Genomic DNA, 23,663 nt, shown 5'->3' on the forward strand with positions numbered 1-23,663 from the left:
GTTCGCCCCGTTAACTTAGCGAACGAGCCGAACACAAGTTGTTCGCGAACAACGAGCTGTCTTGACAGCCCTAGTTCATGAGCAGTTTGACATTGATCATATCAATTCAAAATAATATTATTTTTTTGAGGCATCTACATACATACCACATTTCTTATGCTTTCACGTATCTAACACCTAAACTTTCATGCTGGCATGCTTAACACTCCAATTTTTTAAGCATGCCACAATTACTAATTTTTCAAAAGCTACATATATGTTTTTCACACATAGATTTATGACACTAAGGTGTTATGATCATAAACGTCAAATTTTTGGTGTTAGATATATAAATAAATAAAAATCATGCGGTATGTACGCAGATTTTCCCTATTTTATTTCATATTGGGATTGTTTTTAAAAAAATAAATTATTATATCTGCAAGTTACCGTAGAAAATTTTATGAAATTACAGTTTGATTAAAGTTACATAATGAATGCAATAGTTCAATGCATTTCCCTTAAAAGGATGAATATAAGATACAGGATGTTGGGCACTTGGCTTTAGTTGAATTAACACTACTACTGAAACCACTTGGAGCACTCAAAGCTGGAAGCTCTTTAAAAACAGTAAAAGGGTTTGGGGTTTAGGCTAGAAACCAAACAATGTTTTGAAGGGTAATTCTAATTAAATTCAAGGTAATTGTTACGTACATGCCACACAATTATAATGTCTTTACATATCTAACACCCAAAGTTGATATTTACATTTGTAAGATCTTGGTGTCATAAACCTATTTGCATGACAAGGTGTGTCACTTTCAAAAAGGTAGGAACGCTGATGTTATTGATGTGATGTTGAAAATTTAAGTGGTATGCATGTGAATAAATAAGTAAATACATATGAATTATGTGGTATGTACATAAATGCCCCAAAAATAAGTTTGATTTGCCTTGCTTTTGCTTTTCCGAATGAAAATCCAACTTCTCGTACATCAGAAATAATTCAATAAGATCGTTTTGTACATTCTAAATGTTCAAAAGCTTTAGTATTTGTCATCAGAGAATGAAGAGGTTCAGGATAACAAGGCTAACCTTATATTCCAGTGGCTTCTTATGATTTCTGCTCGCTTTCCTTCTTGGCAGCAGAAGTGAAGAGAACTGGCTGCTGGGGATGGTCTTTTACCGTCAGGCACAGCACCTCAGGCCTGGAATAATGCCCAACCACATCGAAAGCAAACTTGGCATGAACTATTTCGGCGAGATCTGCAGCTCATCGTTCAATCATAACAAAGCTAATTCAAGCAGAAAAATGATGAAAGAACTTAATCAGAAATATGATTAGAGCATTGAAAGAAGTAATTAATACACCTAAGTCAGCAGTGATGAGGGCTTCTCCTTCATAATTTGGACCTGCCAAGACGACTCCGGATGGAGATATAATCACGCTGCCTCCAGCGCACACTACAGAATCAGGAGAGGGCTCCCCATCAACACCGGCAAATTCATATTCAGGTGGGGAAGGGTAGTCCTTCCTGCGGCAGAACTGATTTGCTGAGAGAACGAAGCATCCACCCTCAAGTGCGATGTGGGTCATTGATGCCTGCCATAGCTCCCTGGCATCAGCTGTGGGAGCACAATATATTTCAATGCCTGCACGGAATACAAACTCAGAATGCTGTGTAAGATGGTATGTTTAGAAATAAATATATATTGCATGCCAGTGGCTCTGTTTGATCTGTATGAATTGAGATAAGGAAATGAAAAGGGTGTGGAAATGGAGATGGCGGGGGAATTGAATTGCAATTTGTTTTCATCCATTGGTTCGAAATTCTATTGCATAGACGTTGTTTAGGAACATTTGGGTGATGATTTTCAACAAGAAAAAATTTGGGATTCATATAGAATTTTAGAACTTTTTATACTATCAACCAACATTGAAAGAGTGTTTGCCGTCGAACAACATCAATGCCAACAATCATCACCATGCAACATCAACTGTGATGCTTGCCACTCCATAGCGGTGAGACGCCTGATGACAGACATCAACAGCAATCCTTGCCATTAATTTAATTGACCATCAACTAACTTTGACTTTAGCCACACCACTATTTCTTCCTAATCATTGACCAACATAAGCATCTTTCATTGCCAATGCTCACCTCAGTACTTCTGATGTTCCACAACGACTGTATTTTGACTCGTACCAACAACAAATATCTTGACATCCATCACCCAACAACGCCCTTCGCGCCATCCAACATCACCTACTATCCCGATAAACACCAAACTGATCGCCCACCACCTCCAAATATCTGATATTCTCCATCAACCGTCATTTGATGCTTACCATTACTCGCATCTAACATCCAACACCTATTCTTCCTATCCTAATCATTGACCAACATAAGCATCTTTCATCGCCAATGCTCACCTCGGTACTTCTGATGTTCCACAACGACTGTGTTTTAACTCATACCAACAACAAATATCTTGACATCCATCACCCAACAACGCCCTTCGCGCCATCCAACATCACCTACTATCCCGATAAACACCAAACTGATCGCCCACCACCTCCAAATATCTGATATTCTCCATCAACCGTCATTTGATGCTTACCATTACTCACATCTAACATCCAACACCCATTCTTCCTATCCTAATAGAAGGCTAACCATACTGATCACTCATCATTACTCAACTTTCAATGTTTCTTATCGACTGCTACCAATGCATGCCAAAGACTGACATTTTAACATTCATCATCGACTAACATTCGAAATTCATCTTCCAAAAGCACAGTAGGTTCCATAAAAGAAGAACAATCGGGCAAATCGCCTTTTATCACCCAACTTCAAACATTGGTCATTTGATGTCTTCATATGACCAATATTGAAGTTTGCTAGCCATCAATGTCTACTTTTAGACATATTTTGGTCGATAGGTCACCCTTCCTAATAAGAGAACAAATAATTCAATATAACACTATCGCCAAACTTCTAACATTCCTTGATGACCGTCCCGTTAAACGTTAGCCAATGACATACATTCAATGCCCGTCCCACAAATCACTCATTTCCGTTATATCAAGAGAACAATCAAAACAATTATCCACCATCACTTGACTCCCAACATTCCACCCAGTGACTTTTATAGAATGCCTGTAATAACCAAAGTTAACTTTTTTCAACCACAAATATTCTCAATCGCTAGGTTTCCCCTCTTATGAGAAAAACAATAAAGTCAAACACCCACCATTGCTCGACTTTCAATGTTCCTCAACAATCATCATTGGATGCCAACTAATGACATATGTCCATGAAATTCCAAGCAGCTCTTATCAATTGACCGGTCTCCCTTCATAATCATCCAATTTCTAACACCTCATCAACCCACATTTGATGCCTACCAATGAATAGAGTCCAATATCCCTCAACCATGGGCATCGTCTAATACCCATCTAACAACCACCTTGGCATTTTGACACTATTTTGAGTAAAGTGGGGTCCTTTTGATACATTATTATGTGGTACAAGGGGTTTCCCGTTGACAGTTGTGCCCAAGGTGTGAATTCGAATGTCTTTTTGAAGCTACAACTAAGGTTTCCCACCAATCTTAACTGCTTGCCACAGACAACACCAAATTATGTGTTATAACATGCACCTATATGGGTGCATCACCATTGCCTATCATTTAAAGGAATTGAACGGGGCAGAATATTTAAGAAAAAAAGTTATTAAAATATTTAATATTAATGTGATAATTTTGATGTATAAAAAATTTATTACTTGAGCCCATAAAATTCCTCTCAAAATTATTACAAAAGATGCTAAGCAATGGCAACAGCTTGCATTGACGTTTATCAATGGCCAAAGTTGATTTGTGACAATCAAAGGCATCAATATATTGGTTAACCGATGCGGAGGCTGCAACGTCAATCAACAATAGACAAAGTATTTGGTGAGCAGCGGGACAGAGCACCTGGCGCCTATGCATTAGGTTGTGGGCGCTTAAGCACCCACTTGAATGAACAGAGAGGTCAGCAACTATGCGCCAGCTTTGGGCGCACATGCACCCATATAGGTGCATGTTTATCGAGAGTTTGACGCAAAGGCGCCAAGTTGGGGCGCCTATGTGCCAGGAGCAGTTGGTGTCAGGGATTGGTTTTCAATCTCGATTACGAGCGGCGTAAGGTAGCGCTTGGTGTATCTTCCTTCAGTATTCTTCGAAGAGCATCCCGACGAATGTGAGTGTCGAAAAGGTGAATTTTGGTGATTCGGTGTGATTTTTTCGTCGGATCAGAGAGGAAAGATTATGGAGCGAGCCCTGTATCCTATGTGTGTAGAGAAAAAATTTGTGTGATTTCTTAGTAAAAACTTTTGAATTTCATGGTAAAAATTTTTGGTGGTGTGGCTCCATGGTCTTTTCCCGTTCTCGATTTTTCCACATAAATTCTCGTCTGTTTTTTCTGGTTGCTTTGATTGTGCGTTTGTTTTAATTTTTGTCCCGATTTTTTATCGAATTAGTGTGATCTCATTATTCTGCGATATTGTTTAGCTTTTAATTGATCCTAAGCCCCGGTAAAGTTGGGAATTGTCGTGTGAATCCTAACAAACTGGTATCAGAGCGGGATTTGATTTGAGTGAGAGCAATGGTCAAAGAAGCAAGGTTCAAAGTGGAGAAGTTCAATGGGAAGAGCTTCGCTTTCTAAAAGATGCAGGTGTAGGATTTGTTGCATCAGAAAAAATTATATTTGCCACAAGGAATCACAAAGAAGCCTTAATCTATGTCTATGGAGGAATGAGAAGTGTTGGATCGAACGACACTGGATTTGATCGGGTTAACATTTTTCTCATTTGTAGCGTTCAACATTGTGAATGAGAAAACTACGATGGATCTATGACGACACTGGCCAAGATGTACCAAAAACCTTCTGCTTCCAATGAGATTTTTCTGATGAAGTAGTTATTCAATATGGAGATGGTGGAAGGCGAAGGCAATTCAGTGGCATAACATCTCAATAACTTTAACACAGTGACGAGTCAGTTGTGTTCTATAGGGATCAAGTTTGATGATAAGATCAAAGCACTGGTGATACTATATTTATTGTCGGAAATCTATAAAAGTTCAGTAAAGACGATGAGTAAATCTTTAGGGACTTCGAAGTTGAACTTCGATGACATCGTCGGTCTGATGCTAAATGAAGTTTGCAGGAAGCAGCGAATGGTGTATCTTCATGTTCTGCGTTGAATGTTGATAATAGGGAAAGCAATTTGGGCAAGAATCAAGTAAGAGAAAGATCCAAGTTCAAGAAAGGAAAGCTCATGTCAAGCAGAGAAGAATGTTGAAACTGCGGTAAGAAGAGACATTTCAAAAAAGACTGCAAAGCTCCAAGAAAAATTGGTGGAGGACAGGAAAGTAGTTTCTCTGCTAATGTCTCCACTGTAAAATCTAGAGTGACTCACTGGTGTTATCCATAGTCAGTACTGAATTTAGGATAGTGGATTCAAATCTCTTTTCATGCTTATCTCAATAAAGAGATATTTTAAAACTACACTCACAGCAATTCAGGGAATGTTTATTTCAGAGATAATAAGATTTGTAGTATGGTAGGAAATAGTGATGTTGATATCAAATAGTCAAATAAAAGAATCAAATAGTTTACTGAAGTTAGCTATATTCCAAGTTTGAAGATAAATCTCATCTCTATGAGCAAGCTGACAAAGTCGGGACTCGTGACTATTTTCACATGTGATTGGTGGAAGGTGACAAAAGGGGCATTGGTGATGGCTCGAGCAACATTGAAGGCACCATTCACTTGATCAATAAAATGATTGATTTCATTGATGTGGCTGGAACCAGGGTGAATGCAGGCCTATGGCATTGTAGGCTTGGCCGTATGATCAAAAAATGTATGAAGTCTCTACTTTTGAAAAATAAGCTTCAAGATATGAAATCAGTTGATTTGGATTTCTGTGAAAATTGTACATATGACAAGCAGAAGAAAATTTCTTTCTTCAAGAGCGGGTCAGTGATGAAACCAAAAAAACTGGACGCATGGGGACCTACTCCAGTTCAGCCCATTGGAGGTTCTCATTATTTTGTCACATGCATTGATGATCACACGAGAAAGACATGCATTTATTTCTTAAAGCAGATATATGATGTATTTGAAAACTATAAGAAATATAAGACTGGTAGAAAATGAGATAGATTTGAAGTTGAAGTGTTTTAGATCAGATAATGGAAGTGAGTATCGTAATCAGAAGTTCAATAATTTATGTGCTACAAAGGGGTCAGGCATGAGTTCACATTGTTGAATGTATGAATAGAACAATCATGGATCGTGCTAAGAGCATGAGGTTGCATGTTGGCTTGTCAAGACAGTTTTGGGATAAAGCAATTAATATTGCAGCTTATCTGATAAACTGTAGTCCATTAATACATTTGAAGGAAAGCATACCTGAAGAAGCCTGAAGTGACAAAAAGTAGGTCTATTTCATTTAAGAGTATTTGGGTGTCATACATATGTAAATGTTGATGCAAGATCTAAGAGAAAGTTTGACACAAAATCTGTCAAGTGCGCTTTCATTAGATATGACTCAAATAAGTTTGGGTAAAAATTCTGAGATTACCAGAATAAAAAATTCATCAGAAGCAAGGACGTCACTTTTAACGAAATGGAGATGTACTAGGACATGGTCAGAACTCAGGAAGTCCGTCAGCTACTTCTGAAGGATCCAGATATGTGGAGATAGAAGATACTGGCCATCAGGAAGATGGAAAAAGAACTAGTGCAAAACCAAAAGGAGTACTGAAAGTTCCTCAATCGTCTGCTACAGAGGTCAGGAGATCTGGCATAGTGAAACAACCCATACAAAGATATTCTCCTTCTTTACCATATTTATTATTAACTGATAGTGGTGAACCAAAGTGCGTGTCACTCAAGTTGAAGATTCAAGGAGGGAGTGGAAGCTTGTCATGGATGAAGAAATGCAATCTTTGGATTCAAATCAGACTTGAGATTTGATTATACTACCAAATGACAAAAGAGCGTAGCACAACAAATGGGTCTACAGACTGAAAAAAGAGTCAGATAATAGCAAGCGCTACAATGCAAGATTTGTTGTGAAGCGCTTCCATCAGAAGAAATGAGTAGCTTACACAGAGATCTCCCCAGTGGTGACGATAACGACTATCAGAGTTGTGTTGAGTCTGGTAGTAGTGGAAGATCTACATCTAGAGCAGATGAATGTAAAATCAGCTTTTTTGCAAGGAGATCTGGAGGATGAAAAGTACATTGTGCAACCACAAGGTTATAAGGTTCCAGGCAAAGAAAGTTTGGTCTGCATGTTGAAGAATAGCCTTTATGGCTTGAAGCAGACACCGAGACAGTGGTACAGAAGGGTTAATACATGAAGTGTCAGGCAATCCAATATTGATTCATCAAACACTTCAGTAACTGTTATCTTTTGTTTCTTTTGTATGTAGATGGTATGTTGATTGCAGGGACAAATATTGAGAAAATTAGAGACTTGAAAAAACAGTTATCAAGTGAGTTCGAGATAAAGGATTTAGGTCCGACCAATAAGATCATCGGGATGAGAATCAGCAGGGTCAGAAGTGCAAGAACACTGAAGTCGCCTCAGGCAGAGTAGGTTGACAAGATCCTGCAGAAGTTTAACATGAGTGAGGTGAAACCAATTAGCACTCCCTTAGGTAGGCACTTCAAACTATCTAAGGAGCTATCTTCTAACTTTGAAGCAGAGCAAACATAGACGGAGAGAACTCTGTATGCTTCAATAGTTGAAAATTTGATGCATGCGATGATTTGTACCAGGCCAGGTATTGTATATCTAGTGGGAGTGGTCAGCATATACATAAGCAATCCATACAAACATCATTGGGAGGCGGTAAAGTGGATTATTAGATATTTGAGAAGAACAGTAAACAGTAAATGGGCACTTAGCTATCGAAGTGCAGAGATCAGTTGCATGGCTTTGTAGATTCATATATGGCAGGAGATGTAGACAATAGGAGAAGTACAACGTCATATATCTTCATATTGAGGAACACTGCGGTAAGTTGGGTTTCCAAGCTGTAGAAGATTGTTGCATTTGCAACTAAAGAGGTCGAATATGTTGTTATTACTGATGCTAGCAAGAAGATGATTTAGCTACAAAGTTTTACAACATTGGGCAAGGAGCAGGGGATTGGAACTCTACAGTGATAGTATGAATGTGAACTATCTTGCTAAGAATGTTGTTTTTCATGTCAGGACAAAACACATCCAACTCGAGTATCCTTTCATCCGATCTCTCCTCGAAGATGGGCAATTATTTCTAAAAAAGATACATAGCTAAAAATCTTGTGGATATGTAGACGAATGTGGTAACTATTGAGAAATTGAAGCTATGCTTAGCTTCAATTGGGTTTAATGAAGTTAAGGCTAGGGGTGGGCCACACTACGGTATGTGATTAAACACATACTTTAATGAAGTTAAGTCTTGGTGTATCTTCCTTCGGCATTCTTCGATGAGCATCCCGGTGAAGGTGAGAAGTGTCGAAGAGGTGAATTTCGATAATTGGCGTGATTTTTGTGGCGGATCAGAGAAGAAATTTTTTTGAGCAGGACATGTAAGTTTTCTTTGTGTGTAGAGGGAAACTTGTGTGAGTTCTTTGTAAAACCTTCTGAATTTTATAATAGAAATTTCTGGCAGTGTGGCTCCGTGGTTTTTTCCCGTTCTCGAATTTCCCCATGTAATTTCTTGTGTACTGTTCTAGTTACTTTGATTGTACTTTTGTTTTAATTTTTATTCCGGTTTTTTATCGAATTGATGTGATCCCGATATTCCACGGTGTGGTTTTGTTTATAATTGGTCCTAAGCCCTAGTAAAGTTGAGAAATTGTTCGTTGTGTGATTCCTAATGCAAAATTCTTGAATCTCTACAATTCCCATATTTTTCTCTGCTGAAATCCTCCCCCCTTCTTACCTAAAAATTTCACAATGATAACCTCAAAATTTTATCCAATAAGGTTCTCCATGAAATTGTCAAGGAAAAAAGGATTTCAATAAAACTGCTTATATAAAATAAATTATCTGTTAATTACATTGAAACCAAACAGCCAAAAATTCTTACCTTTACCATACAATGCAGTTCTCAAGAGGGGCATCCTGTTCTCCCAACAAATGAGAGCGCCAATTCTTCCAATTGGAGTTTCGTACACAGGAATAGTGGATCCATCCCCAAAACCCCAGATAACACGCTCCATAGCCGTGGGCATGAGTTTGCGGTGTTTCCCAAGGTACTGACCATGAGGATCAAAAAAGAGAACCGTACAATAAAGTGTATACCCTGCTCTTTCAATCACACCCATAACTATGAAAACCTTGTACTTTCCTGCAATCGCTGCTATGCGGTCAACTTCAGGACCTGGAAGTAAAGTCAGTAAATAAGAGCTTGCAATGTCAATATATATGACAACAAAATTATATTTCAAATGATGGAAATTCTTGTAGCTAGAATTCTAAGAACGCAGGACTAAAACGTTCCCTGGTATTTAGTGAAAAATAAATTTCAGTTGAAGTGAGGTTTTATTAGGACCTTTCCAGTTAACATAAACATGTCGAATTATACTAGAAGAAAAAAACCAAGAAAAGGTAAGCATCACTGGAGTAGATACATTCTTAAATAATGGCCAGTTTGGAGGTGTTTGGTTTCATTATTTATTCTTTTAAAGATGTACTGCAGAGATGCAGTTCAAATTTTCCATTGCCCATCTCAATGCATGCAAATGTCTCTAAATGCATTGATGGCTCCGTAAGTGTCATCGAAACTATAAAAAATAATACAAAATGACAGATGTTACCCATTAACAAACTTTCCCGTTCTATTTGGCTCAACAATATAAACAAAAATAATTTCCCTGCAGCAAAGCATAGCGATGTAAAGATGTTAAAAATCAAACATTTTATGATGAGGTTTCTTCCATACATTCACAAATTAAAGCAATTACCCTTCTTTTTCAATGGAACAGGTAGCCATAGGATGCAGGATGTCTTCTGGTTAAGGTTAGCAAATAAAGAACAAGGAGATGCCATCTCCCAAAAATCAATTTGCTCTTACACATTTTAAACCGTGCTCATAAGAATCATCACCAAATAAAACCTTGAAATCAGAATTGATTTCAAAATTTTTACTAAGCCTAAAGTTTTAAAAACATGCTTCAAATTCGAAGGTACTCAACTTTATAGTAGGTGCAATTCAAATCCCAAACATACCAAGATCATGCTAAGAAAAGGTCCACAAAATTTTCATTGGATAAGTCTAAATAGCATCCAATAGAGGCACATTAATAGAATGGATAAATCTTAATAGCGTTGAACAGAAGTCACTGATGAAGGAAAGCACTGTTCCAGAATACTAGTGATAGTCATGGTAACAGCATAAAATTGTATAAACTACCCCGCTAACAAATTCCTGACCCGCTAGATCCAAATTCCTGTAACAGGATCAATAACCAAATAACTCCAAACACTCTAATTATGAATTATCTAGCGTAAATCCATCCAACACGGAAATTGAAATAAAATCCTATAGAAAACTAAACCAATTCCATAGTTCACATCATCACAAGCAAATTTAAGCAAAAATAAAATAAAATAAAATTACAAAATAAAATATGCAATAATTAAAATAGACTAGATATTGCTCAAAAGATTTATTTTTTCAACTTTTTTAATTAGTGTAAATTTGAAGTTCTCTATGAAATCTACTGCCTTGGAGAAATTTAAAGTAGAAATATAGCATATGAAAACATGAAGTTTGCACTTCCTAGAAAGTAAACGAAGAACCATCATGCATATTTCCATCATATAATGCAACCTAGCAAAAATGAAATTCATATTTATCTCTTAAAATGTTAAATGAAAACTCAAAAAGGACAAGATGAAAAGAAAAGAATATAAAGTATTGCCATTAAGTTCATAAAATAAAGTTAAATTAAATATATTGAAGACTAGAGTAATGCTAAAAAATTCCTACAATTTATATTTTAAAAGTGTTTCTCCCAACGCACAGCATGATTTTAAATGATTTTGTATTTCTAGCATTCAATTTCTTAAAGGCTCCACTTGGAATGATTTTAAATGATTTTGGATTCAAGCATAACATTTCATTTATCATATGGTTTGAACTCAACATGCGTTCTATTCACCTCGCCAATAGAATTTAACTGTCATAATTAAAATTAAAATTCTAACAAATATTTTCGTGCAAATGATGAATGTGATATGAAACAAGTAATAGAAGTAATATATTTTGAGATGCATCTTAATTAATACTAATAAAAAATTATAAATAAATCCTAGAGAAAGAAATGATGAAGAAAATTCAAGAATAGGATAACTACCTAATATGACAAGTCTGCTGGAAAGATGATCTCGATGAAAAAATAACTCAGATGGCTTAAATGTTGATTGTAATGCATTTTGCACTTTTTAGATTTAATCAGGTAGATGGAATCTTAACTTCCAGGTTCCTTCTCATTGCTTTGGATAAGGATATCAAAAAATATAGTTCCTTGTAACCTTAGAATCAGCATTTATTTCAAAGAAATTATATCATGTGATTAGGATAAATATTATCGGTTTTATCTCATAATAAAAAAGTTAATTCGGATCAACTTTAGGATAAATTATGCAAATTAGGATGCATTAATCTCAATTAAATACTGGTTTTAATACATTTATTTGCATATTTATAATTAATTGAGAGTTCATATTGCATAGGACCTTTAAATTGATTTTCATCTGCTGTGACTTAGTTGGATCTCTACCAACTTAAAGTTAATGGCCTTCACTTTACGGTAAATCATATCTATTAAAGTATAAATATATTGTTCATACGTGCATTACCCTTAATGTTTACATTAAATTTTTAAATATTTAGTAAGTTGTCAGCATACCTCTAATGCTCCATTGTTGTTATATGTTTCCATAGATTTTTTAATATTCATACTGAAATGCCATATGACACTGATAGATTTATCCTGTTTAGTTATTGCATACATTCGAGAATGATTTATCTAATGGCAAGATTTATTTTTATTCACATTGCCTCTATTAAATATAATAGATCTTATTCCAGCAAATCATATTTTCATTACAAAACCAAAAGGCCATATCTATTATAAAATATATGTTCAATACTAGCTTATTATATACAGAATATGTATGCCTACTAGCAATAGATTGTATGGATATCCACATTGTGATGAGTTCATTAAAATTTGTTGGATTTTCATGGGTTAGTGCCAATCTCCTCCATTTTGGGGTGTATGAGCATACAAATACAAAAAGATGATAGGATAAGGAATTGATAAATCATTTTTGAATATATATATGATGTGCCAGCATATGAATATTACAATTTTCATACAATTGATTATAGACATTGCCAGTTTAATTCATCCTATAACCACATAAGCATTTATTTATTTCATGAAATATTATTCTAGCCCGAAAATTTTATGGATATTACCCTACTATTACATAGTAAATTATGTTTATTGTATTCTTCATGTTGGATATTACAATACCTTATCATTTATATTTTTTATATTTTCTTATAACACATCCTGCAAGATTGACTGGTGAACTGTCATTATAGGAGCAGACTTCTTAGCAGTAACTTCTGTATTTAATACTTGAGTTTATATGGTAGACAGTATTTATAATTTTGTTATGTGTGAATAATTTCTGCTTATGTGGATATTCTTCTAAGTTTTTTTTTTTCTTTTAATTGGTTAAGCTTCGCTATTGAGCTAGTATTAAGATTTTGTTAATGCAATAAAACATCATTTATTTTGCTTACTCTTTAATGCTTCTAACTACATGTACATGAAACTTACTTTTCAAGCATAAAACATGTTTAATCGATCTTGACTTTGAATTTTATTTCGTAAGTTGAGATTAATTCCTTTATTATGTTCCCCATTACTAGGGTATAACACCTTTTGGACCAGGGTGTGATATGGTTGACTTCAAAGTGGAAAACACTCAAACTGAAACTCAACAAAAGGACACTTGCCTTGCCATAAGCCAACTAATTTATGGAACAAAAGCAAAAATAAAAAGATAGATTTCCCTCCTCTGATGAAATTAACATGCAAAGAATACTCACAAGTAACCTAGCGAAATAGGAAACCACAGCCAACTAATATTAATGAAATTGATATTAAGACATAAGCAGAATGAAGAAGAAAAAACAAAATTGATTTTTTACTTATAAGAGATGGTCATATGTTAGCTAAGTTATGACAGAAAATCCTTAGTCTTATGAGGTTGAACCTGGCACATCAATGGCTGCAGCATGGTACTTCCGAAACTCTTCATTTCCCTTAGCTGAGCGGCTACCAATGGTGACACCAAACGTAGATCCACGTGGATAGCCGCCGATAAATGCTTCTGGAAATACAACCAATTGAGAACCATAAGAAGCAGCCTCAGCAACGAGCCTATCAGCTTTATCTACAAAGATGAATCTACATTACGTTAGCTTTCCTGAAAATTTATTTGTATCCATAAAGAAAGATAGCACTGGTTCTGCTTATACTCTTTTTGATGTTTTAACTCCTGAAAAAAAAAAAGACGAGATATTTCCATTATTACAGAACGAACTTACATATTTGTTCGAGACCAAAAGATTGACAATTCATTCAAGATTGACAATTCATGCAAGATTTCAGTATTAGAAATTGAGACATCAAATCAATAATTTTTTTTTAAAATATTCTGTTCTATGATAGGTAATGATTTATTAATTCATAACTAACCTGTAATATTAGCACTCCAAGGAATAGACAACCCAAATGCTTTAAACTTTAAGATACATTTGCCCGAAGAAAATAACAAAACAAAAGAACCAGCCCAAGATAAACAAATTGAACAAGCAAGGATAACAAGTGAACTCTCTTAAATAATAAAAAAGAATTTTAATTTTTTTCTAAGAGGTAATTTGTTTTGCTAAAAACGAAAAGCAGCCTAAACATGAATATAAATGTAAGGGCCATTTACATACATAACACCTGATTCCTATGTTTTTATATATCTACGCCTAAATATTTCTTTTTACATACTTGCCGCCTTTTTATGCAATAAGTAAGGTGGTATGTATGTAAAAATTGAAGTTTAGGTGTTAGATTGTTAGATATGTAATTAGATATGTAAATACATATGAATTGAGTGGTACGTATGTAAATCTTTCTAAATGTAAAATAAATATAATGTATTTAAAATATTTGAAGTTGTTTGCAGATCACAAATTCCGATTTGATTTAAGTAAAATGAATTCATTGTAAAGCTCAACTATGATGAAAAATGGAGGCGGCACGCAGCAGCCGCAAGAGGCAGCCGGCAATGTCAGTAGCTAACTGTGGCGGGCAACGATGACAGCCAACAAAGAAAGTGGCAAGCAGCAATCAGTAGGGACGGCTGTAGCAAGCTAAACTTCTTGCAATGTATTAAGAATTTGGCCAAAACTACATCGAAAATGAATCAGAATATGACTTCTAGATACTTCAAAATTTCGCATTGCATTATTTTTTTCATTCAAACAAACAGCTAATTTTTAAAAATCACGCATTCATTTTTACTTTTAGGTCCATTTGTTGACAAACCCAAACAGCTCCTAAAAAATTTTTGGTGGCCAGATAAAATTCCTAAAATAAAGACCCATAAAATATCACATAGGTGTTATTTTTTTATTAAATGATTCATTTGGAGATCCGAGCAATTTGCGAAATCTTAAATAAAGCACACATATTTATGAATGGTACAATTTCCAAAGTAAATCCAATTGTATAAAACACTTACACGCATGATCTTTTGCAAGGAATTCCTTTGAAATTTCATTCATGATAGAGCCCATCTAGAGCTTATAAAATGTCACCATTACATAACTTGTACTTAAATTTTACCCTTTACTAGTAGCTTTCCTACAATTGCCACCCAACAATTTTTCACTAATACCTTGAAGTATACCAGGCTCCAAAAATCTTGAAATCAATAGCTTCAAACAAAAGGACCTTGCAAGCCATCAAATAGGAGACAAAATTCCTTTAACATAATTTTGTGAGCGGTAAATCATATGGAAAAAATTATAGAGATACAAATACACTCCATAGAAAAACAAAAAGTTCACTTCAAGCTACATTCAGTACAATTGTAAGGACTTTTTGGCAAGAAGTAGGATTTAGTAGATTTTATTAAATCATGTAAATTAAGATTTAGTAAATCCTGGAGGTTCTAAATCATGAAAATTATTTAGCATGATTGACGTTAAATCTGATTAATTTTCTATTAATTATTTGTTAAATATTTCCAATATTTTATCATTTAAATGAAAGCGGAGAAAAAAACATAATGAACAAAAAAAGTATATCTTTTTTTAAATCCTACTTCCCCATGGATTTACTGAATCCAATTTGTTTGAACTACAAAGAGCAACAACAAACCTTTATCCCACTAAGTGGGGTCGACTACATGAATCCATTTTCTCCATTGCGTCTTATTTAGTGTCATATTTCCATTTAATTCTAATAAATTAAGATCATTTTTTATACAATATGCCCAAGTCTTTCTAGGTCTACCTCTGTCTTTCTTAATATAAGTCGAATCTAAAGCATCTACTCTCTTAATCGGATCATCAGACGGTCGATGTTTAATGTGACCAAACCATCTAAGAAGACTCTAATGTTGACTGTCACTAAAGCTACACCAACCCTATCACGAACATATTCATTTCGCATTTTGTCTCTTAAGCGTAAAGCCACTCATCAGCCTAATCATTCTCATCTCGACAACACTTAAATTAGTTTTTATGCTTCTCTTTTAAAAGTCAACATTCAGCGCCATAAAGCATTGCAGTTCTCACCACCATCTTATAAATTTTCCTTTTAGTCTAAGCAATACTTTTCTATCACACAATAGGCCCAAAGCATTCCTCCACTTCAACCAACCAACTTGAATTCTACTAATAGCATCCCTATCTATACCACCATCACTTTGAAAAATGACCTGAAATATCCAAATTGTTCACACCTTTTAATAATTTGATCACCCATAGTTACAATTTTGTCACTAGAGCTACTATTATTAAAATTACATTCCATGTATTCAGTTTTAGTTCTACTCAAACGAAGGTCTTTAGACTCCAATGTAGACCTCCATAATTCAAGTTTCTCCTAGGCTTTCTCTCTCCTCCCATCCAAAAGAAGGATTTCATCAAAAAAAGCATACAACAATGTACATCCTCATGTAAATGTCCAGTAAAACCATCCATAACTAAAGCAAAACGATATGGGCTTAAAGTCGATCCCTAATGTAATCCAACAAATATAGAAAAATATTTGGTCAATCCTTCTTCTATTCGAACACAAGTAACAGCTCTAGTATACATATCTTTAATGACTTTAATATAAGTCATATCTACACATTTCTTCCCAAGAACTCTCCAAAGGATATCTCTTGGGAACTTATCGTAAGCTTTTTCTAAATCAATAAAAATCATATGTAGATCTTCTTTATTATCTCTGTCGTCTCAATAAATGTATAGCTTGCTTCCATAGTAGACCTGCCCGGGTAGACCTGCCCGGCATAAATCCACATTGATTATGAGAAATCTTTGTAATACGTCTTAACTTATGACACGCCAACTTAAAATATGAAACATTATATTATTATTAACGATATTAAGATCACTGAGATCGATCATATTTTTAAAAACATCATAAAAAAGTTTATAAAATTTACTCACCAATCTATGTTGAATATCTTTTTCTAAGAAAAACACTTTTTAATTTTCATTTTTAATACATTTTACTTGAGCAGCTCGGTTCGTGTTCGGCTCGTTCGTTAAGAAACGAACACGAGCTTATTTCAAACAAACTAAATTTTAAACGAACTGAACACGAACACAAGCTTTGTTCGTTCGTGTTCGGTTCGTTTACACCCCTACTCCCTACGGGTTGTTTGACATTTTTCTCGGTTCTCTAAGCGTTTACATTTAAATCAATTTTTATAACATAACTTCTTATATTTTATCTTTTCTTGCCACATTATTATTCCACCAACTATTTTTATTTATAAAAACTGTTTTTTTTTATTCTCCAAGTACATCTTTTATCACTTAATTAATAGAGTTTGTTACTTTATCTCACATAAAATTTGCTTCATGAACCTCCCAAATTTTGAAATCTTGAATTTTACTCATAAAAAAAATTTTATTCGTGTCTTTTAGGTACCCCATCTAATTCTGTGACGATGATTCATAGTACAACTCTTCATCTTAAAATCTAAACTAATAAGCGATGTTTAAATCCTCGCTTGGAACGACCTTACAATTTTTACATTCTCAACGATTTCTTCTTCTCATAAGAAAATAATCAATTTGTGTTTTATTAGATCCATTCATATAAGTAATAATATGTTTCTCTTTTCTTGAATAAAATATTAGCAATAATTAAATCAAGCGCTAAAGCGAAATCTAATATGGTTATATCTTCTTCATTAATCACTCCAAAACTGTAGTCATGATGAATATTTCTAAAATTTTCTACCACTCTACCGATATGTCCATCTAAATCTCCCCCAACAAAAATAATTTCTTCAAGAGGTATCATTTGTATTAAGTTTTCTAAGTCATTCTAGAATTTATCTTTATAACTTACATAAGTGTAAACGAGCCACGTTTATTATTCGAGCTCAAAAAGTGTGTTCATGTTCGGCTAGTTTGCTTAGCGAGCTGAACACGAGCCGTTAACGAACAAAGAGGCGTTTTGACAACCCTTTTAATAATTTTTATTATATTTTCTTCATCAATACTTTTAATTGATTATACATCTTTGTAGCCTTGTAGACAATTAAATTTTTAAAAAATACTACTTATCCAAGATATATATATAATTGATTAGTACTATTTCGAGCCAAAACGAGCCGAACACGAACGAACAAATCTTGGTTCGTGTTCGGCTCGTTAACTTAGCGAACGAGTCGAACACAAGTTGTTCGCGAACAACGAGCCGTTTTGATAGCCCTACCTACATCTAAACCAACTTGAGGAGCAAAAACACTTATAATATTGAAAATCTCAGTATCAACAATAATCTTAAGTGTTACATTTCTATCTTCAATTCTATTAATTTTTACAACATTATCTTTCAAACTCTTATCTATAATTACACATACATCATTCCTAGTGTGACTCTTACATGAATACCAAAGTTTAAAATCTAACTTATTAATCTCTTTAGTTTTTTCTCCAATTCATTTAATTTCTTAGATACATAAGATATTTATTTTTTTATGAATCAAAATATCAACTAATCACATTAATTTATCAGTGAGTACCTATATTCTAAGATTTTATCCTAACATTGTATCATGGACTAACTATTTTATCTATGTCTGTCTGTAATGTGGAAACTCTTGTTTATTTAACACTACACTTGGGGGTCGATATAGCGACCCTTGCACACTTTCTATTGTATTCAGGTTATACAACATGTCACTTCCAGGGGATGCCCTAGCATTTACACAATGATCAAAAAGATTCATGTCATGAATTTTCGATAAATTTTACGTTGTTTGTCAACTACCTAACACAACTCTCCACTTTTCACGTTCCGGGCTTGAGACCCGGTAATGACGATGTTAGGAAGAAAATAAATTTTTTTGCTAGTCATCTAAAATTTTACGCAGCCTGTTTGAAAATAGAAAGAAAAAAAAAATTTAAGAAGAATATAAAAAATATATGTGCCTTAAAAAATTATTTGCCAAAAAATAACCCAAATCCTAACTAAATCTTTCCACCAAAAAGAACTTAAATGATGTAGGGTCAAGTTATATACTTATATATGAATAAAATCACTACAACTTCACATAAAAACAAGTGCAAATACACGAATCAATTTGTTCTAAACTCAAAAAAGATCATAACAATAAATAACAATTTTTGGTTGAAAACTCTTGAAACTGAGAATTAAGACGAGTGGCAAAAAAGATCAACGTAAAGGAAAATTAATTTCATTCATTAATTGATTATGATACAATTTGAGACAGATTTTTCCACAGAAATTAGAGTAAACTCATATTAATTTCACGAACATCAAATAATACAAATACAAATACATAAAGAAAAGCACCTACAATTTGAGAGGTAGGCGATCTCTCCAAAATCTTATAATTCGAGAGGTAAGAGATCTCTCCAAAATCCTAACCTTAAGCCCAAGAACTAATCTCATACATAATCTAATCGTAAACCTATTAGAATCTATTATACTAAACAATAATAAATAAATAAAATCCTAACTTGGGACATAAAAGACAAAATTGTCCTTAAGCTAGACACTGGTGTAACAATACTCTCCCACCATCACAAAAATATACCTTCTCTTTAAGGTGGGAAAAAATGAATATGTTCCTCCTCCACCACTGCCATATTTGTTTCTTCATCCTCTATCTCCTCGTCACACACTATGAGAGCCTGCAATTTTTGATCCTTGCAAAGGTGTCTGGGGGCAAACTTCTCATCACACAGAAAATATAACCCCTTAGCTCGCCTCTCCAGAATCTTTCTTTCTATAAGGCGCTTGAAGTTGACACCGAGATGGGCACCCATATTCTTCTCCTTCATGTCCTCCCCTTGAAATGATACCATCTGTGTCCTCGATGTCATCATCGTCGACATACTCTTGTGGAATTCTCCCATGATATTGCTTCTACTGTCTTATTTATCTGGTTCTTGTAAACCACCATCTAAGCTAGCTCTATAATCTCCCTCAATCCTCGAGGTCTCAATAGTCGGAGTGTTGTCCGTATCTCAGACTTTAGGCCCTTTATGAAATCTCCCTGTAATACTACTTCAGAAATCTCCTCCAGTCATCCCGGCAATAACTCAAATCTCTTCATATATTCCATGACAATACTCTCCTGAGTCAAGACAAAAAATTACTATATATCTCCTTATCCAATGGCTCGAAAACATTCCAACAAACAATTCTTAAATTTCTCCCACAATTGGATCGGGTATCAAACCTCCCTCCACTGAAACTGTGTTAGAGCTTTTCCCTTCAAACATAAATTTGCCGCCATGAGCATCTCCTCCTCATTTATTCTATTCACCGCGAAATATCGCTCCATTCATGTCTATCTTCCCTCTCGAAAATCGGCATCTTCAACTTCCTAAACCTAGCATCTCCACCCCAATTTCCTAACCCTTCATTATTTTCCCCCATATGTTGAGGGTAAACCTCCCTCCTTTGATCATAGTCACATATCCCATCTCAACTTCTCTTCTTCAACTTCCTAACCCTAACATCCCCACCCCAATTTCCTCTCTCTTCGTTATTTTCCCCCATATGTCGAGGGTAAACCTCTTTCCTTTGAACATAGTCATACCCATCTCGACTTCTCTTCTTTCTTCTATGTGCTCCTCCATACCCCTTGCATAAACCCTTCTTCATGTTTCGGCCCACCCGCCTCTATTGAAAATCTCTAATCCCCAACTCATCAAAACCCTAAGAGGATGTTCTTGATGGGGGATAATTTACTCATCGTATTTCTCTCGTCCGATCTCTTTTCCTTTCAATTTAGCTAATGAATCTCTAATCAGCCCTTGGGGAGGGTTTGCAAACTAAATCATTGGTGGGGTCTTGGATTGCATCTTAATAAGCTTCCTCAGGACCTCAGCATCTCCTTCAAGCTCTCAAATCGGTTGTTAATGGCGAAAAATCGTTACTCCATCTAGGATTTAAGTTTCTCCACCTCTTCCTCAAACTTTTTTCTCCAAATCGTCTATTTTCTTGGCCGACATTGCTTCCTATCACTAGAGCTGCTCGATCCCGAATCCAATTGCTAACTTCTAGGATCACGATTTGGCACGCCAGATCCCGTCACAGCCTTCCCCTTTAGTTCTAATTGAGTTTTTTTCGTGCAGTTCAGTGCAACAAAGATGAATGTACGACATGATCCCTCATGTTTCCCAGCTAACTCAAACCATGATTGTATCTCAAGGCTTTGGTCACGACGATCGCCTTCTCAACAAGCTATGAACAAGACTATATCGAGGGGTTAGATCACAGAGGCGACGAGCAACTAGCTACAATCACGATTACAATCCCACGATAGCCTTCCCAGCAATCTCTGATCGTGATTGTATAACAGGGTTCAGTCACGAAAGCAACAGGCAGCTAGCTCCAATCGTGACTGTATTGTTATTTTCAATCAGGAGTGCGTAGTTCCCTTCCATGATAGAAAGGAGTTTCGGATCTCGATCGTCGTTTCTCGCTAGAGCGATCGATCCTCCATGAGCCAATTTGCCTTTTTTCAGATTGATACTCTGATACAAATTTGATACGATCGACACAGATTTTTCCATAGAAATTAGGGCAAACACATTTTATTTCACAACCACCAAGCAACACAAATACAAATACATGATTATAAGAACCAACAATTCAAGAGGTAGTCAATCTCTCCCAAATCATACAATTTGAGAGGTAGTAAATCTCTCCCAAACCCTGACCCAAAACTCAAGAACCAATCTCATACATGTCCTAAACCTAAACCTATTAAGGCCTATTTATACGAAACAATAATAAATAATAAAATACTAACTTGCCCCTATGTACACAAAAGATAAAATTGCCCTTAGGCTAGACACCAGCATAACAGAATAATACCCCAAATGTACAAAGACTCTTAATGTTACAACCCATGACGGCCAATGCCAATTAAACATAATAAGAAACAAAGGCAGGTAATACCTAGATAATAGAATCATCTCATTCTCTATAATAAATTAATTTCCTTAACGACCCTAACTAATTATATAACATATTTTTTTAATCATAAGGGTATAATAATTAACATAATTAATTAAGCAGAAGCATTCCACAATCTTTTCTTTTTTTCCAACTACAGAATTTCTAATAAATATCTAAAATCATTTACATATCATCAAACATTCTGTACATCCATTGTTTTACACCAAAACTATAAAACTTGCTTCAAAATCTGATTCGCACTCAGTATCAATATTATTTTTCCATCTACCTGAAATAAAAACAAAGTAATAACTAGTGAGCTTAAAAGCTTAACAGGATAAATAATTCTAAAATATAATTAAAATATACACAAAATTAAAGCAATACAACATACTAACTATGAACTAGGAATAAAAGGCTTACATAAATACCACCCAATTCTACATATCTAACACCTAAAGTTCACTTTTTATATTTATACCACCCAAACCTTTCACATCACAGCAAAAATACAACCATTTTTTTAGAACAAATAGTATTGCAACTAACTCAAATCATGCATCGGGCAATTTAACTCGTGTGATCTCAAATGTCTAGAAGCATAAACAATCGCATTCTTATTTTGCATTGAAACACATGTCAGGTCCTCTAAAGCTGAATCACTATAAATTTAAAATTCCTCCATTTCAAATGGAATTATCAATAAAAGTGCATAAATATTTCTTAAATCCTTAAAAAAACAGTTCACACTCATCAATCCAATCAAAAAAATTTTTGTCAATCTGGATAAATCGATTACAACATGTGAAAACCCATTAAAAAATCTTTTGCAGTAGCAAACCGTAGAAAATTTTGAATCTCAACAATAGTAGTCAGTCTTATGTCACAGACAAAATGTCCCACATGGGCTAGGTTTAGGGCCGAAAAGTAATATTTAAGTGTTGGGCTACCCACCACTCCGAAGAATTCTTTTAGGAGGTGACAAGTGGTATCAGAGCAGATTACTGTTTATCAGGTGTGTGGACTCTCCATGGTCCAGTGGAACCCTTGGTGGAGTTGATCCGTGACAAGAGCGTCACGTGATTGAGTGGAGGAGAATGTCACGGACAAAATGTCCTACATCGGCTAGGTGTAGAGCCGAAAAGCAGTATTTAAGTCCTGGGTTGTCTACCATCCCGAAGAGCTCTTTTGGGAGGTGACACTTAGCTTGAAGCATGGATAGAGCCTTAGTTCTAGGGTTATACATTTTTTATTGCTCGATGCCCAAAAATTCAATATGAGTATTTATAGACCAGACAGGCATCTAATAACTTATTAAACGCCTAAGATTCACAATTACACTAACTCAATCTAAATCTACCCATACATTAAAATTCATACCGCATTACATGCGCATCTTGTTTTCTACATAAATCATGAATACCTTAAGAGACTAAGACGGGAACTAAAAGGAACCATTCATACCAATAGTCGCTGGGGTGTCGTAGAAGACGGTGGAAGCCTGGACGACGGTAGCGCGGACCATGACAACAGAGGGATCGGAACCGCCTCCCATGTCAACTTCAGCAATCAGAGGGGATCCGACGGGTTTGGAAGCCTGGAGGAGCGCCATGGGAGTATGTTGTCTTTAGGGGTGGAAAACTAGCGGCCGTAGCCGTATTTCTTGCGGAGGTATTCGCGGACGAACTCGTCACGAGCTAGGGTACGTTCCCGCTGGGGTTCGACGTTAACGTAGGAGAGGTGGACGCCTGCAGAAAATAGGGCTACTCCAATGGAGAAGAGGAGCAGCGTCGTCGCCGCTTGCTTTGTAGAAGACGGAGAGCACCAGCCCATCCGTTGAGGTGAATCGATTTTGG

At 35.3% G+C, this 23,663-nt stretch overlaps 1 protein-coding gene across 4 annotated transcripts in view; it reads right to left on the reverse strand.

Moving 5' to 3' along the window:
* LOC110023533 (bifunctional nitrilase/nitrile hydratase NIT4-like) overlaps positions 1 to 23,663 on the reverse strand; it is a 24,754-nt gene extending 1,091 nt beyond the window's left edge. Inside the window, exons 1-5 of one of the 4 annotated variants that reach the window (XM_020723015.1) lie at positions 23,272 to 23,663; positions 13,334 to 13,513; positions 9,123 to 9,416; positions 1,351 to 1,632; positions 1,075 to 1,245 (exon numbers count right to left, since the gene is read on the reverse strand). In XM_020723015.1, coding sequence (XP_020578674.1) covers positions 1,094 to 1,245; positions 1,351 to 1,632; positions 9,123 to 9,416; positions 13,334 to 13,513; positions 23,272 to 23,419 — 1,056 coding nt within the window. In that variant the 5' untranslated portion in view covers positions 23,420 to 23,663 and the 3' untranslated portion in view covers positions 1,075 to 1,093. Of the gene's footprint in view, positions 1 to 937; positions 1,275 to 1,350; positions 1,633 to 9,122; positions 9,417 to 13,333; positions 13,514 to 23,271 lie in introns of those variants that run through there. The other 3 variants (XM_020723023.1, XM_020723006.1, XM_020723031.1) reach the window with 3 other exon arrangements.

The sequence above is a fragment of the Phalaenopsis equestris genome, unplaced genomic scaffold (genome assembly GCF_001263595.1).
Source record: "Phalaenopsis equestris unplaced genomic scaffold, ASM126359v1 Scaffold000002, whole genome shotgun sequence".
Taxonomy (NCBI): Eukaryota; Viridiplantae; Streptophyta; class Magnoliopsida; order Asparagales; family Orchidaceae; genus Phalaenopsis; species Phalaenopsis equestris.